The sequence below is a fragment of the Antedon mediterranea genome, chromosome 10, assembly GCF_964355755.1.
Source record: "Antedon mediterranea chromosome 10, ecAntMedi1.1, whole genome shotgun sequence".
Taxonomy (NCBI): Eukaryota; Metazoa; Echinodermata; class Crinoidea; order Comatulida; family Antedonidae; genus Antedon; species Antedon mediterranea.
This window is the reverse complement of record NC_092679.1, coordinates 21,243,629-21,261,135: the sequence shown is the minus strand read 5'-3', so window position 1 is coordinate 21,261,135 and position 17,507 is coordinate 21,243,629. Positions and strand designations below refer to the sequence as shown.

Genomic DNA, 17,507 nt, shown 5'->3' with positions numbered 1-17,507 from the left:
AAATGGGTTATTTATTTAATATTTTCTTAATATTATATATTTTCAGGATATATTAACCTATTTTAAACGTGAACCCTTTTTCCAGAATTGGGCAGAAAGTGAATTCATTAGACAATATTGACTTTTAGAATTTTGTTTTATTAGCTAAAAAAGGACAGGAAAAAGCTATTTTTAGATTACATTTTTTTTTTGGTGTCTCTCAATTTTGATTTGGGATTGTTGGCAAAGACACATAGTAATAATACAATAGTCAAGTGAGGAAGAGATCATAGTAAAATATTTAAAAGTTCAATATTGAGTTTTGGATCTTTATTTCTTTATTATGCCTATGCATGTGCAATTCAAACCAAAGTAAACACAACAAAACCAAAGACACACTAACATTCTATCCACATCCCTCACATGAATAAAGTATGTTTCTGTTTCCAATAAATAATCAATTAATCCGTTATTTGTTGCCAGCCGCCGGAGTAGAACAGGACATTAGTTCAACTAAACGAAACATGATTTTGAAAATTATGTTTTCAACTATGAATAAAATTACTTATTAATTATATTACTTATTTAAATCATATAAAAAAATGTCCGATATGTAGATTATGCTGTTTACATTTTACTATGAATAAAAAATGAAATATCATAATCTATATACACGAAAGGCGGCAAACTGAATAAGAAGGAGGAGCGAACGAACAGGTGATTTTGAGCATGGTGGCGCTTTATCATCAACTTCATTGGGTGAACAGTTATAATTAAAGAAGATACAGTACACCAAACACAATGAAAAAGAAAGACAAGGCTAAGCACGTGATCGAAGAGTTGATTCTCGAATTTGACAACGGCGATTGACCGTGACCGGACCGGATCGGTGATTTACCTTGAACGAACATAAAACAAGCAAACTGTATGCACACGACTTATAACGCTGAACCAACCCGTTGTAATCAACACGTAATGAGGTTAAACTTTTCTCTCATTTTTAAGGTCTGGGTCAGTCAGTGTTGAAACACAGCTTAGCTGAGTTAGGTCAGAATCGGGTCCTTGGGGCAGTGGTCAAGTTTATTATAATAGACTATAGCATCGGTCAACGATCAGCATTCGATCATTACATTGGCCACAGTTCACACACGGGGAGAAATTACACGGACTACATCTAAAGATAGCGGTGATTATTTTAACGTGTTCTTCAACCAGATATTAATATATAGGGTAAGTTGACTATATTTAATTAATACATTAAATAACAACACAATAATAAAACAATATAGGAAGATAGAAGCGACACTTTATAAGTGGTTTTGTCGTTTGATTGTTAAATGTTCGTTAGCCCATCTTCAACTTGACCTGTAAAAGGTCGGGTTTAATTGCTTATGTCCATTCATGGCGGACAGGGATATTAACACCAGTGATCCTTTCCCGGCCATAGGCCTAGCCATGTATAGTAAACAGTAGTCAATCGCATTAAAATAATACATTGGGAGGCTTTAATAATAGGCCTATGTTATATGCTGCTGGTTAGGCTATATACAATACATAACATTTAACATTGTCGTTATTATTATGTATAACGTTATATTATTAACAGTAATATGTTTATATTTAAAACAGTTAACACAATAAAAACAATATTGTTTATTCATAAAACTAAACGTAATCCCAGACTTTATAAATACTGTATATAAAAACCTTTTAGCATCATGATTTAAGAAAAACTTTTTTAAATCACAATTGTCGAAAGATCTTAAATGTAGTACAGTAGTGTCTCTTATTATATATCTGTATTTGAAATGTAAAATGGTTTTTAAAAAATGGTATAACTTGGTCTACTACAAATATTGTAGCATGGTAATGAGCAATAGAAGTTTAAAGACATATCTCTCTACCTGACTCTACTCAAACGAAAGATAAAGAAGTCAATTAAAATCATTTGTAGTTTCAAGCCAAATGTATAATATAATTTTGCTTGCTAAAGTTCTTGAGATTAATGTAAAAAAATAAGAAGTCAAGAAAACAAAATACAGGAAGAGGAACGCTAAACCAAGTTACAGAATATTTAGTATAGAAAATTGTAAATATAGGCTAGTAACAATATTATTAGTGTTAAAGAGTCGCTATCCAATCGAATTAAAAAAATACCAGAAAGCCCAAGTGGTCTAATAGTTAGGACATCTGCAAATCAAGCAGAAGTTTCCGGGTTCGAATCTCGGTTGGAGATTTTCTCATTCTCATAGATTTCCTCATCTCATCGTTCCAAATTAATTAATTAAATTAAAGTTTAGAATTTAGTATGTGTCTGTGATGTTTATATAGTAGTAAGTAACAATATTATATATAATCGTAAATATTAATATAGGCCTAAATAATAAATAAACATAACAACTCCTAATTTCCCAACTTGGTAACAACAATAATGTCGAAATAAATAACAAATTACTAAACTCAAAAGATGACAAAATCTGTGAAAATGGAAAGAAGACGAGATAAATTATCAATATAAAATATACTCCATTTTATTGTAAATTTTAACTCGTAATAATACACGAAGATGACATATTGTCCATAATTAATGATAATAATTATAGGCCTTTTTATTCAATTAAATTCGGTGTTGCGTAAATTTCTGTTAATTATGTCACCAAGGTCTGTACACAAACAACGGTGTTTTCACCGATAAAGTGAGACGCTATTAAAATAATTAAAATCCGGTAATTACGACGATATTTCACCTGCTATAGTGTGTTTACATAGAGTTCTGTACATGTGTAAATATACCTCATCTATATAAGTATATTCCGTCAATGTATACTATAATCAGTTGTCTATTATTAGATAAACGTTAAAGAGAATACTTATATAATACATTGTTTGTCCATTATTGTTTTCAAAAATGAAAATAATCGTTGAAACATACAAAACGCACAGCAATTTTAGTAAATTAAAAACAATAGTGTGTTTACATAGAGTTCCGTACATGTTTAAATATACCTCATCTATCTAAGTATATTCCGTCAATGATGTATATAATCAGTTGTGTATTATTAGATAAACGTTAAAGAGAATACTTAGGCCTATATAATTATATTGTTGTTCCATTATTGTTTTACAAAATGAAGAGAATACTTGCAACATACAACGCGCACAGCACTTTTAGTAAATTAAAAAAACTATAGTGTGTTTACATAGAGTTCTGTACATGTTTAAATCTACCTCATCTAAGTTATATGCAATAAATGTATACTGTATAATCAGTTGTTTAATTAGATAAACTTTAAATAGAATACTTATATAATAAATTGATAATAAAATGAAAAGAATTGTTGAAACATACAACACGCACTTTTATTTTAAGTGAAATCTTCGAAAATTGAGAATAGAACAAAAACGCCAAAACAAAAAGCTGGATAAGAAATACTAAACAGCCATGACCAATACGGTCAAAGTGGACAATTAGCCCGAAACCATCTACTAGTTCTTCAAAATTAATGTTACGAAATATTTCAGCAATGTTTCGAACAGAAGTACATTTTTAGTTCACAAACTTCGGTTTTATAAAGATTCAACAAACATTTATTTCATCTAAATGCCATACAAATAATACAGAGCATAAAATGAGGACAAATATAGAAGTAAACTTGTCTCAGTAACGTGGTTACAAAAAATAATAATAACACGTAAGAATATGAAACATCAGTAATAACATAATAAATGATAGAATAAAAATGAGGCTAGGCTAATATTTAAGTAAAAGATTTTCTTAAAGTGAACAGAATGTTGATTTCTTCTTATATTAATAGGAAGCTTTTTCCATTGGGTGGAGCCTAGATAGTTTACAAACAAACAAGTTTTTGTTAGTTTAGTCTAGTCTGTCAATGCATGTTTTAAATACAAAATATTAACTATACTTTACTATACTATACTAAAATATAATATATAGAATCACGTTGAGGGACACACAAGCTACGGCTTTATAAGCATCAACATCAAGTATATAAGTATATATCATGGTTTTTTTAAAGAATTTAAGTAAAGTTGAGAATGTCTCTAATAATTTATTTTTTTCATTTTAGGTGTAAAAACGAACAAACTCCAATGGAAACTAAACGAATGTTATCACCGGTAACCACTACCTGTCATACAGATCGTACGAGTGACGAGCGCAGCGTCAGTCCATCCTCGTCCGGTCACCGATCACCCCCGACAAAATCCGAAGCTAGCTTTGGCGGTAGCAATTCACGAGATGCAGTTTCAAGATTTTATTTTGGACCACTACACAGACGGCCAACACAGATTCCTTCTAAGCCGTTAGATCTAAGTAACATTACACGATTGGGCACTTCCGCCGTATCGTCCACAACACCTTTTAAAATTTATCCATATTCGCATTTGTCATCAGCACCAGCGGTGCCTACGTACAATTTTTCACACTTAGATCACGCTTTGACTCATCCGCCATCGGCCGCTTCTTATCCATCTAGCTACCCACCAACAGTTTACCCATATGGACTTTCCGAGGCCCCATTATCATATAATAGTTTACGACTATCGGCGTTATTAGTTTCTCGGAAGCGATCTCGGCAACCATCCACGTCCGGCGACGGAAACCCGCCGTCCGTAGCTAGTGACGATGAAGGGGAAAGCCGACAAGATAAACAAAATTCAGCAAAGAAATTTAAAGGTATCCCGGATGAGAAGAAAGATGAATTGTACTGGGAGCGAAGGAGGAAAAACAACGACGCTGCCAAACGATCGAGAGACAGCAGACGAGCGAAAGAGGAAGAGATAGCAATTCGCGCCATGTGCCTTGAGCAGGAAAATTGGAAATTGAAAACTGAAGTTTGCTGTTTAAAAACTGAAATAGCAAGACTACATTCAGTCTATAATCATTATTAAAAACTCGAACAAAAACTATTTTAATTTGTTTTGTTTGTTAACTGACAACTGGAGAGGGCGCTTATGGATGATGTGTTTTTGATGAAAAGAGTTTTTTCTCGGCAAGAATTTAAAATCCATCACAGGGTAACGTTGCTTTTATTCTCCCGTGCATTATAAATTAACCTCAGGGATAACTTTAAAAACTATGTTTATATGTTTCGTCCACTTGTAAATATACCTTACACACTGTTGCAGGGCCTATCTAGGCCTAAACTAATCATTAAGAAATGGTCATCTCGTATATTATTATTATTATTATTAGTTGGTTATAAAAATGGACCTATAATTAATAGGTCAGTGGTTCTAATCAACCGATACTGAATGCTATTGTGTTTTAATTAAGGAAGAATGACATTTTAAGTGTATTTTAATTTCATTCTTCCATGGTTAGATCATCCCACTTTAGGATAAATCAAATTAGGCCTTTTTAAATTGAATATTAATTGTTATGTACTGTACAATGCTGCTATACGAACAACTTTATGTATACTTTAACACGACTTTTCTGAAGAGTATATTAATTATAAGATATCGGGCCTTCCTATAATAATCTGGGATTTGTAATTGTTCTTAAAATAGCTGTTTCTGTACGTGAAAGCTCGTTAGCGGTATTTAACGATTGGATAGCCGATTATGTGTACTGTATATCCAAATATATCAGGCGAATGCTGTAGTACAGTGTCACATATGTGTCACATGTGACTCCTGTATGATAGGCTATAAGCTTACCTAACATTAACACACTACACGAGTCACATGTAACACTGTATGCCATATGTGGAGATACAGTACACAAACAATTTCTATACAAGTTTATATTTATTTATATCATTTACACTTTGTGTAATATTTAAGAATGACAATATATTAACTTAAAAGTGTTTTGCTGCAAATATTAGATTATAAAATGCATTCCCAACTGTAACTCACTGAAATGTACCAAAATGGAAACGGGGGTATTAGTGGGGGATCGTCTCGGGCCCCTCACATCTGCTGCAGTGCTGCAAAATACCTCCAGGGGGATACTCGCATTAATAATATATACAAGATAATCGTTTCAATGCATTATGTTTTTATTTATAATACTGTTTGTATAGTTTTATATTGTTTTGCCAAATCGAAGGTAATAATTTTTTTTTTTAATATTTAATTCAATAATTTTGCAATGCCATTAATTGTTGCCAATTTGGAAATGTCTATAAACACTGAAATAAGTATAGTAATGAAGAATGTAAAACATTCGTAATTCGATTAATTTTATTTAAATTAGAATAGGCCTTGTGGTAAATAGAAAAAGTAGTATAGTCCATTACCGTATTACGTAACATTTTTAATTTCTTGGGTATGATTACGTCATAACATCACGTGTTATTATGTACCGATCTATAATTTCAAAGTTTAAAGAATCAAAACATCAAAATCAAGTATCTTTTCCTGTCAATACCTTTAACTTGAGTATGATCACAATGGTTCGTTTTCAATTACTGTATTTAAAATGAAGGTTTCAAACCTTACGTAATACATGTATTTTTTATTTAAATGGTGCGTTAGAATGCCATTGCAGGAACATATCTTTTAACTTGTATTAAAAGTTTGAATAGTAGAAGTTCAGACAGGGTTACTGTTTACAATATTTATTATTATCTATTTAAAGTATAACCAAAACTACTAGGTTATGTTAATATGGTTCTAAAGTATTAAAGTCCAATATCCTTCGAGCGGCGACATCAAAAGACAAATTCTTCGCGCGCGAGTCTATCTTACGACGCTTTCTTTACAAGAAGTTGACGCGCGCGTGCAAAATCTGTGCCATTGTTATCAACTATTGAACGCGTTATACATTATGTGTCTATTTGTGGTGTCTGTCACTCGCCTGAAATATGTGAACTAACGTAATTTTAAAGTTTAGAGAAATCTATACGGTACTACTTGTTTTGTTTCTTTTGTATTTATAAACTAAGACTTTTTTTTAAAGATTTATACAATGCAATATATCTAGATTTTCACAGTTTTTAATTTGTTTCCGTTCCGCTTTTAAATCAAGGTACTGTGTCAAATGAGTTTGTTAATAAGAATATTTTAATTTCTTAAATGAAATAAAAACGAACGATAAAGAGTATACTGTTGTTATTTTCTTATTAGTTGTCATTTTTTCTTCAACGTTGAATGATGGAATGTCACTAGGCTTAGAACATTAATTATATTAGTAAAGAAGTATATTCGATTTGTGACGACTATACGACCGTACGTTTGATGTGTCATCGGCTGTCGTCTAGGCCTAAACTACCGAAACTATAGCGAAGAATAAAAGTATCTACCCCTGCAAGATTGTGACCGAAACCCCTTCATTTTGTCGTTCTGAGAGACAAATATTCTCAACTGGCTAGAGATGTTATATATGAAACAATATCATTTATTTCGACTAATGTTATCAAATCTACGTCGTATCGCGGAAGACGTAAGGCAGTATACGATAGGTGTCCGAGACGGTTATTTCCACAAAAGTGTTTGCATTGTGTCCGCTTGTCTAAGAAATAATACATTCTAAAAGTGTATTATAAAAGTTATAAAATACAATTAGCGATTACAAGATTAACTTTGGTCATTTACGTTTACAAGTAGATTAACATACTTCTTACAGCCAATATCCGGCCCTTAAACACGGTACTTTTCTTTTTTTCTAGACACGGCACCACTTTTAGCGTTTAGAAACATATCTAACGCTCTGGCTACTATCGAATTAGTTTGACAAAAAAGTGTAATGTCCCCAATTATGGTAGCCTAAATACGGTAGTGGTATGACATCAGCATGTCCATGTATGGGCACATCACATTTTCTTGTCACATAAACTTTGATAAGTGTAGACAGAGCTTACTAACAACTTGTTGAATACATTACTCTATACGGTATTAATATTACTGTACTGTACGTATTCCACTTTTAAACAGAATATACTTTTCACATACATGAACCAATGGTATCATATGATTTCTTGAGAACGAAGATGTAACTTCGCGTAACATCGGACACAAAATATAATAGAATTATTTTTAATTTTTCATAGAAATGTAATAGAAAATGTTATAACTGTGTGTAAACAGTTACAGGGACAAATACACAGTATAATAACCTTAACAAACTGATTAAATCTATTTCAAAATTGATTATTTTATTTAACTACAAATTCGATTCAAAATATGTGTCATACTAAACTACTAAAATGCATTTTATCATCAATCAAATAAGTACGGTTAATTGAATATACCGTGGGTGTAATTATTCTTATGCATATATTATTATTGTTATTACGTAATTACATATGTTGATTGTGTAGACGTATCACAAACCCAAGATTTTGGCGATTTCTTGAGCCCGAGAACTCATAAAATTAAGTTTATTAAACAAATACTTAAAATTTGGAAGTGGAACATCGAGAAATCGGATCAAGGGAGGGAAAGTTTTTTTTTTTAATTTAATGGACAATGTAAAAAAACTCTAGAAATTACAGGGTCACTTTTCTGATTAGTCTCCCAATCAGAGGGTTGTTTTTTGTTTACCATATTTAATTAGAGTGATCCATCCAGCAATTGCTGATCATTAGGGACCCAGAGGGGTTCACAAGACAAACATAAGATAAACAAAGTCTTATTACAAGTCTTTTGGAGGGGACATGTGACCCTTGGAGTGGTAGCCGAGCATCATAACCACCAAGCCACAATTCTATTCATAGACAATGTGTGAGGGGAACCTGAACAACTACATAACCGGTATTGGAGCCCTTTTACTAGAAATTGGCTCCATGCACTGTATTACCCTGACCAACACACGCCTAGTATTTTAAATATTTGTAATACATCATCACAATAGATAAGGATTTGTACTTGGATACAATTGACGATGGCAATGCCATAATATAAACAACAAAGGGTAATCCACTGCGTATATGCAATGTTATGTAAATTGTATAATGGAACAGGATTAAGTGTTGTATCTAAAACGCAATAATAACCGTAAAAGCAAAGATTATTGATCCAATTTTAATCGTATTTATTGCCGGACAGTGAATTTAATTTATTGTCCGAGTGGCTATCTGGTGCCAAGGACTCGATCTTCATAACAAAAACGTAGAAAACCTCTCTAATCTTTATATTAATACGCGGCGCCTATATTAATCTGACAAAAATAGGTCATCATAAATGCGTATAGATTTAACTCTAAAAACTCTATTTTACGAAATCTTTAAATGAAATTAAATATCTAGGTGTTGCTAAAAACAATAACATTATATTAACTACAGTGTGTGTTTGAGAGGGTAATCCATCGCTAATAGTGCTTTAGACGTTATAAGTTCTAGGTATACATACATTTAGAGGGTGTTATTTTATATTTTACATGGGGTATCCAGGAAATAATCCCATTAAAGGGACACTTCTTTGGTACCGAAGGTGTCCCCCTTACTGAGGGTTGGTCGTAGTGTATAGGCTATATACATAATATATAGGCTCCTGGTTCGTTTCATATGAAAGTGTTCTTTAAGCTCGGTTTCCAGTAGGACGCAACGCAAGGTAAGCGAAACGCAAGCGAGTTGACCAATGACAAGCGACAGTTTGGATAATCCATCGCTTGTGATTTGGGTGTCCCAAAGGATGGGTTCTAAGTTAATTTGTGTAACATCTGATACTATATAACCAGTAATATACTAATAAACATATTTGCATCCCGTGCTTATGTGATTGTAACGCGTTCCCCGTGAGATTACTGTAAATGTATTATCTCACAAACAGATCAACGCCTTTGAAACAATTTCCACGCATTTTGGAAATCTTAAATGCGTTCTAAGACAATGTCCACACAATATGAAAAATATGAAAATGGTAAATTACAACAAAAAATATTGTAATATGTATCAATTCAGATATGATTGTTATAACACGATACCAGTATTATTAAAGGATTTTAATACTTACTATCATTGTATTATAGCTATCTCGGTCAAGTACAGATTTCCTATTTAAGCTGGGTAGCTAATATAACACGACTTGTTGAATAACTTACACATATTTAATTGTTGTAACGCTGGTAATATTAATTTATATAGTCCATTGTTGAATTTTCATTCCAAGAATGTCCATGTGTCCATTACTTCTTTTTGTTCTTTAAAATATTTTGAAAGTTTACCTACTTTTGTTTTGTTTTTTTAAACAGCTTAATTTATAACAGGATGGAACATGAAACATCATCCTAAAGAAATTTGACAACACTAAATTCCATACCGTTATTAGAACGCACGCGTGTAACCATATCAGCACTCGGACGCGCGCGTACAAATCCATACTATTGTCAGCACTTTGACGCGCGCGTACAAAATCCATATTATATTATCACCACTTTGACGCGTGCGTACAAAATCCATATCATTATTATCAACATTAGGACGCGCGCGTACAACTATACCATTGTTATCAATACTTGGACGCGCGCGTACAAAATCCGTACCATTATTATCTGCTATCTTTGACACGAGGCATCTACGAGTAGTTAATCTTTCCTGGGTGTCACATATCAAATTAATCCGCATAAAAATCTGAAAATTCGTTCACCTGTTTTGTTAAACAAACAAATACATAGATTATTCAATTAAAGCTATCTAAATAATTTCCTTTTAAATACAATCTTCGCTTAATACTGAAATAGAAGGTTCATAAATTTAAAAATACAATTCCAACGGAGAAACATGAAAAGACACGCGGGAGAGTTTAATTATCAAATCGAACGTTTTGTTAGTTAAAATTCATCGATGTCCGATTTGAACCGAGTATTTTCGTATAATTGTGTAATTTAAAGGGTCATAACACCATCATATAATGCTTTTACACATATTAATATTATTTTATAGATAGCCTATACAAGTGAGAGTAAAAATATATTGTAATATATATTATTCAGATTCCCTGTTGGAAATTAAATCATTCAGATATCTATTTTTAAATCATTATTATTAATTTATGAAAACAACATTTACATGCTAAACAGTATGTGATAAACAATTGTCTAAAAAAACGTTTTCAGAATTTACAGCTGATTCTCAGTGCTGTAAATTCACATTATGGCAATTTGTCCAATCCAATGCTGTATTACGGAATTTGCAAATTCCGTAATACAGCATCTCATTCGTATCACATGTGATGCCTGTATCATGGAAGGATTGGTTTAATGGTTGGGTTATGGTCTATGATACATACACATTTTACATGTTATGCTGTATCACAGAACTTGCGTCTGATACTGGGAAAATTTAGGTAGAGTACCGTATACTGTATACCGAGAATTGGCTAAAAATTACGGAATTTGGTAGAAACAGCCAAAACAATGACCGCATATTTTATGATTAATAATACAATAAACATTAGTAATAGTTATTGTACATAGACTTATAAGCTTTAGGGCAAAAATATATTGCTGGTATAGGATATTTCTTCCTAATCTTATACCATCTAAATACCATTGTTTAATTGTAATTCAGTCACCTCATGTAATTATGTTTCAAACGTATTCATTATAACCATGGACCTATCTGAATTTATGTCCATTTTTAAACTGTAAACTATTTTCATCTAAAAAATGTCTGAAAATGTTGTGACTTATAACTGACCATCAAATAACGTAGGAGGAGGATATCGTTGTTATATTTAGGTGCGGTAATAGAATAGGCTAACATTCTATTTTAGTCGGTAAAATATTAATTTTTAACGAATGCCGAAAATTGAATGATACTCCATAAGTGTATAGCTTTATTTCTTGAAGTACGGTTGTCTTAGGCTATTATTTTATTTTAGATTTTACAAAACAAGAAGGAGTTTTTTTTTCATATTGTACAACTACATTCCGTTGGCCAATTGGAAATAATAACACAACGTTATAATGTATAACATTTCTTTATAATCTATGTTCTGCTAACCATTTGGAACAATATTTATATTTTACAACCTTGCTCCGTGTATATTATATTCAGACCAATGATATTATTTATTTTAAATAATTTGTTTTCCTTCTCATACGTAAGAAATAACGCGTTTAAGTGCACAACTATAAGCTATGTGGTAATGAATTCGTTGCTAAATTATCCTTACATCGCAAAACGCTTACATAATTTCAATGTTTAAAATGCTTGATATCTAATTAACCCTGGTCACGACCGACAACGATACACAACAACAAAAAAGCGTGGTAAATTAAAATAATATTTTAATGCTATTAATTACTAGAATTTATTATGCATGGAATTGTCCAAAGGCGATATCTCCTGGGTTGATTGTCCAGATGGCTTTCTTTGTATCGTGGTTACAAATGCTGACCAAATAGCCTTTAGTCAAGTGGTCACCTATCATAGCTTTCTTATTTTTCCTCCTTATTATTGTATTGAATAATTTGTTGTTTTTCTGCCAGTTTATTTTTAAACTGTGAGGTAGGTATTCGATAGTTCATCAAACATACAACTTTGTGTGGTTTTCACATTTTTCTTGTTTAAGATGTATTGTTTAGGGGCTTGATGACGATTCTTTTCTTGGTTTTTCATGTAAATATAGGCCTATTTATATTTTCGATCCAACCTTTTTATATTATGTAATATTATCACCAATAAAAATGTAAACATTATTTTCAATGCGGCCATGTATCTTTAATATGAGGTATGTTTTCATCGATTTCTGTCAAAAAATAGTTATTAAATTAGAATTAAATTGCTTAAAAGAAATAACTAATTTCAGTTCTGGCGGCCACTGTATCCTCAGATGAGATCGAAATCTTTCAAGAAAATACTTTGTGACACATACTGTACTAATAAATGCTTAATAAATTAAAGTTAAATTTGCAAAAAGTTTGGCGTGTTTCCGAAATGTATAATATTAAAGTTAAAATGATTTTCAATAAAGCAACTTAAAAACAGAACTAATTCAAGTTTACACTAAGCGCTGCGTCCACATCCACAAAAAAAGTCAAATGTTTTATTACGGAAATCATTTTAAATTATAACATAAAAAATATCGATAAAATATGTTCCTACTAAACAGTAACAAGTAATAACGAGTAATAAAATGTTACTATGTACCCTACTTCCCGCATATGGTACTCTTTTGTCTTTCATGTAGGCCTAGTTCTATGAATAAGCTTTGTATGGCAAGATGGCATAATTTAAGCACTTTTAGGACTTCTTCTTACATCTCCTAGCAAAACTCTTGATACAATATGCTTCTTGCGGTGCATCGATTTCACAAACATTCGGTTCGCTGTAGGCCTACACTTCCTTGCGACAACTCAAACGTAGTCGTAACAAAACGGATTCATTATCTTACGTCGAGAAGGGAGCCATGCTTTAGGCTTACACATAAAAAACACCGGTTCCTAAAGCCCGGTGTGTGTATAACTGCTGAGTTTTGATGGGCAAATTGAAATGAGTATTAGGCCTACATACAGTAAATGTAATGATTTAAATTAAACGGTTTGTTAAAAAGAAATTTCTAAATTTATTACATAGCGTTCTTCTGTGACACATTGAAACATTACTATTTTAGGCTATAGGCCTATACAAAACTTTTGTATTATTTCAGATCTTCAAACTATCTAAACTAAATGACTGTGTTATTTTCTGAACACAATAATCAAGGTTTGGTCGAAAAGTCAACAGTCAGCCTTGTAGCCCATTTGACGGACTAATGACAGAGAGTAAATCCCACCCGTCATGTATTTTTGTACCCGCGATGAAACCGCATTAAAATAAAGTCATCACCGGCGATTACCGGCCTAATTTAGATGACCGATGTCATTGACCTGAGGAAATAGTGGGCCGTCCACTGACCATCTGAACGATCAGCCCCTTGTCTAATAATGTCTAATTTAATTAGGATCATAAATAAGGTAGATTTTTAAAAGATGGCATTTCTTTTTATAAGACAAAATAAATAGGTCAGTCTAATTACTTTATCATATTTTCTAAAAACACATTTTATACTAGAAAAAAAATGAAACGTTATAGATAATTGTTTATGAATATGCCATTTTAATGTCACAGTATTTACTTTGACCAAAAACTTGTTTTTAGGGGACAATACATCTTTATGTTTTAAACTTATAAAACCGACAAGAGGGAAACTTGGGTTTAGGCCTACTACCAGTGATGATCGTCCTTTAATCATTTATTGCTGTATAAGGTGTTACCATTTAAGGTCATATTAGAAATGGATGTTTTTCAAACATTAGGAATATTTCCCATCAGGGCTGACACACAAGAAGTCGAAAATGCTGAGATTGGGAACGAAATTACGTATTGTACTAAATAATATATATAGACCAAACCAGGGAGTTGTACAACTTCCTGATCAAACTACGTCTTTATGATATCGGAGCATTTATCAATAATAAAAAAAAACAGAGTTGAAAGGTCAATTTAGGCAATTCATGCACAACGCAATATTCGTAATTATTGTATTTCACTAAATGGTCTTCATCATCGGTAAAATGATTGTAGTACATCTTGAAAGAAATCAGGATTATCTAGGATTAAACGGATTAGGCAGAAACGTGTATTTGGATATAATCGGATCGATAATTCTCTTTATTATGGTCAGAAATCAAAATTGACCAGAGGTCAAGAAAATGTATTAAGACAAAAGCATACAAAAGCCATCACGAAAATAAAATAGTGAGCTATTAAAAAGTGTAACTTTACATTTGTATTAATTGTGTTTGGTAATTGGTTGACAGTGGTTGTGTACGACAAGTCATTGTTCAAACTTGTTAATCCATTTGTCCTCTTGACCTTATGAGGTTATACGCGTGACACCATTTCCGGTCAAGGTTTTAAACTGACCATTTAACACTGTCATGGAGCCGGCATAATTTGGATTATTATTTTACATAAACGTACAAAGAGATTCTTAATAAATAACTCATTAAAAATGACAATGGTGTGTTTTTTTCCAAGTTTGTGCTTAAGTGTGGCACCGAAAACACTAAAAATCAGACAGCACATAGAAGTATGATAGACTGTCGGTCTGTACATAATTGGTTTAATCTATTAATCCTGATCAATTTTATTTTATTTTTGTGTAATTTCATAAAAAAAGTAATACATTATAAACAATTTTTCGAAAATCATATTTTATGCACATATCGTTATTGTTGTCATGTTATTGTTTGCTTTTAATATCAGGCCTACATCAACTACAGCGTACCGGGGGTGACCACCTTCAAAAGACCCATATATTAGGGAAAACATAGAAAATTAGTTGACCTCGCCCATCTAGCATTTCTTGAAAGAAAATCCATAACTCCCAATCATATAACCGGTATACCGTCATTATATAATCGCCATTTCAACAGTATAAATCGTCATTACGACAGTTTAAATTTTCATTACTGTAATCGGCTGGAGAAACACCAGTCCGAAACTTGACCCTTAATAGTGACCATACACACCATGACCTTTTAACGACATAATCATAATCACTGCGTCAATATTGACCAACCAATTTCATCATTATGTTACCACATACACTTGAGTTAGTTAATTCTTAATGGCCAGTGTAATTTAACGCGGTTATATATACAGTTGTAAAAAACAATACCGCACATTTTTTTTTTAGGATTAAGTATATTATACAATTCTAGGAATCTTACGTATCAAATGTCAAATTTAATTCAGATATATCCGTCCGTCCGCGTAGGCAATCCGATCTATATTTAGAACAAAAAATTGTAAAAATAAAATTCAAGCGACCAAACGAGTTTGTTAATGATGGTTGATGGTGGTGCGTCAGACAACTCTCATCATTGGTAGGCCTACTAACCGTATTTTTTGACCCATAAATGACTCAATTCTCTATACCGATACTCTATTAAAATGAGTACATACTTCATTTAGATTCTTAATTCGTTGTAGGTATGGTAATAGTATATCATATTGAATATTCCACTGCTAAAGGTAGCAACAGGCGAAAAGAACGAATGAATACGAACACTCGAACGAATAGGACAGCCGAATGACGACGAATTAAACAAATTATCAAATTTGATCAATCGATGATATATATTGATAACATTTTGATTAATCGATTTTATGTTTATTGATCAAATTAGATAAATCGATTTATATTGATCAAATGTAATCAATCGATGTATGTTGATGAAATTGTATTAATCGATTTCATATTGATTGAATTTGATTAAACGATTTATGTTTATTGATCAAATTGGATCAATCGATTTTATATTGATTAAATTTGATCAATTGATTTATACTGATCGAATTTGATCAATCCATTTTATGTAATTGATCAAATTGAATCAACTGATTTATTCATATAAAGAAAAATATAAAAACATGAAAGGGGCAGTACTGTACTGTAAGCCAATCAGGTTCATGTATACGGGACACAACATTTAGCACGCGCGTGCAAATGCTGATAGAAAATTGTCTCATGTGCGCCTCTTTCTACGACATGAAAGAACATATTTACCGCAGGGTATATGGGCAGCAGATGAATGTAATCAAAGTATAACAAGATCTCTAAAATTAGATATTTTTTTACTTAAATGTCACGAGGACTTTTGGTAGTACTGTATAATTGACTTTTAAAATCACATAATTTTGGGCATAGTTTGATTAAGTGGCCTAAGATGGGGTAAGATAGGGAGCACTTGTAGCCTTGGGTTTCCAAGGACATTACTTGATATGAAATGGTTCCCAATTAGACGTATAACAAAGTGTACAGATCCATTAAAATAGCCATTTATAACTATTTGAGATACGTTTGATTTTGAAAATGTCCACTTTAAGTACAGTAAATGTCTTCTCAATGGAAGGTTAACAATAATCAATTACGCTGACGATGCTATTCAAATAATATTTTTTTTTAAAACAGTATTATAAATGAATCAAAGGGCAAAACAAAATTACAATGGTGTGGGTATTATTGGCTGGATCTCAATGGAGATAGAAATAAAAAAATAAAAAGCTAAATCAAAACGATAAAATAAAAACCAAAGAAACTCTTGAAGCTTTCAGGTAACACTAATCTTTTCTTATAAATAAAAATCAACTTCACAATAATTATAATAATAATTTTACTATTATGAATATAATTGGTATACAATTATTTCCCCTCCTGAAAATAAAACAATTTTGTTGGAAGGGCTAAATAAAGTCTCTTTTATAATAAATTAAAATTTTTAAAAAAAGCCTGAAATTTTTTTTTTCAATTCGTAAATTAAAACAATATATTTGTCATAACGGTATTAAACCGTTATCATTGCTACTGCGCATGTCACAAACAATTATTTAAAATGATACATATTTGCTTATTCTTTATCGTCATTAAAATTGGTATACAAGTTAATAGTTAACTGTTAATATTATAAAGCAGCTTACAAACAAATTATCCTTTGCCTAATTTTCTCCGATGAAAATTCGTAACGACAAAAGAAAAACTGTAACAATAGCAAACGTTTATAAGAATGCGAACGCGAAACGGTTAATTATTCGTAATATCGCGTTTACCATACGCTCATCATAATGATT

The 17,507-nt window shown here is 31.7% G+C and overlaps 1 protein-coding gene across 1 annotated transcript; it reads left to right on the top strand.

Annotated features, from left to right (window-relative positions):
* Nucleotides 1–2,629: 2,629 nt before the first annotated feature.
* On the top strand, nucleotides 2,630–6,972 carry LOC140061310 (uncharacterized). Its single transcript, XM_072107820.1, has 2 exons — nucleotides 2,630–2,640; nucleotides 4,068–6,972. The coding sequence occupies exons 1-2, from the start codon at nucleotides 2,630–2,632 to the stop codon at nucleotides 4,888–4,890; spliced, it is 834 nt and encodes a 277-aa protein (XP_071963921.1). The 3' UTR covers nucleotides 4,891–6,972.
* The last annotated feature ends 10,535 nt before the right edge of the window (nucleotides 6,973–17,507 follow it).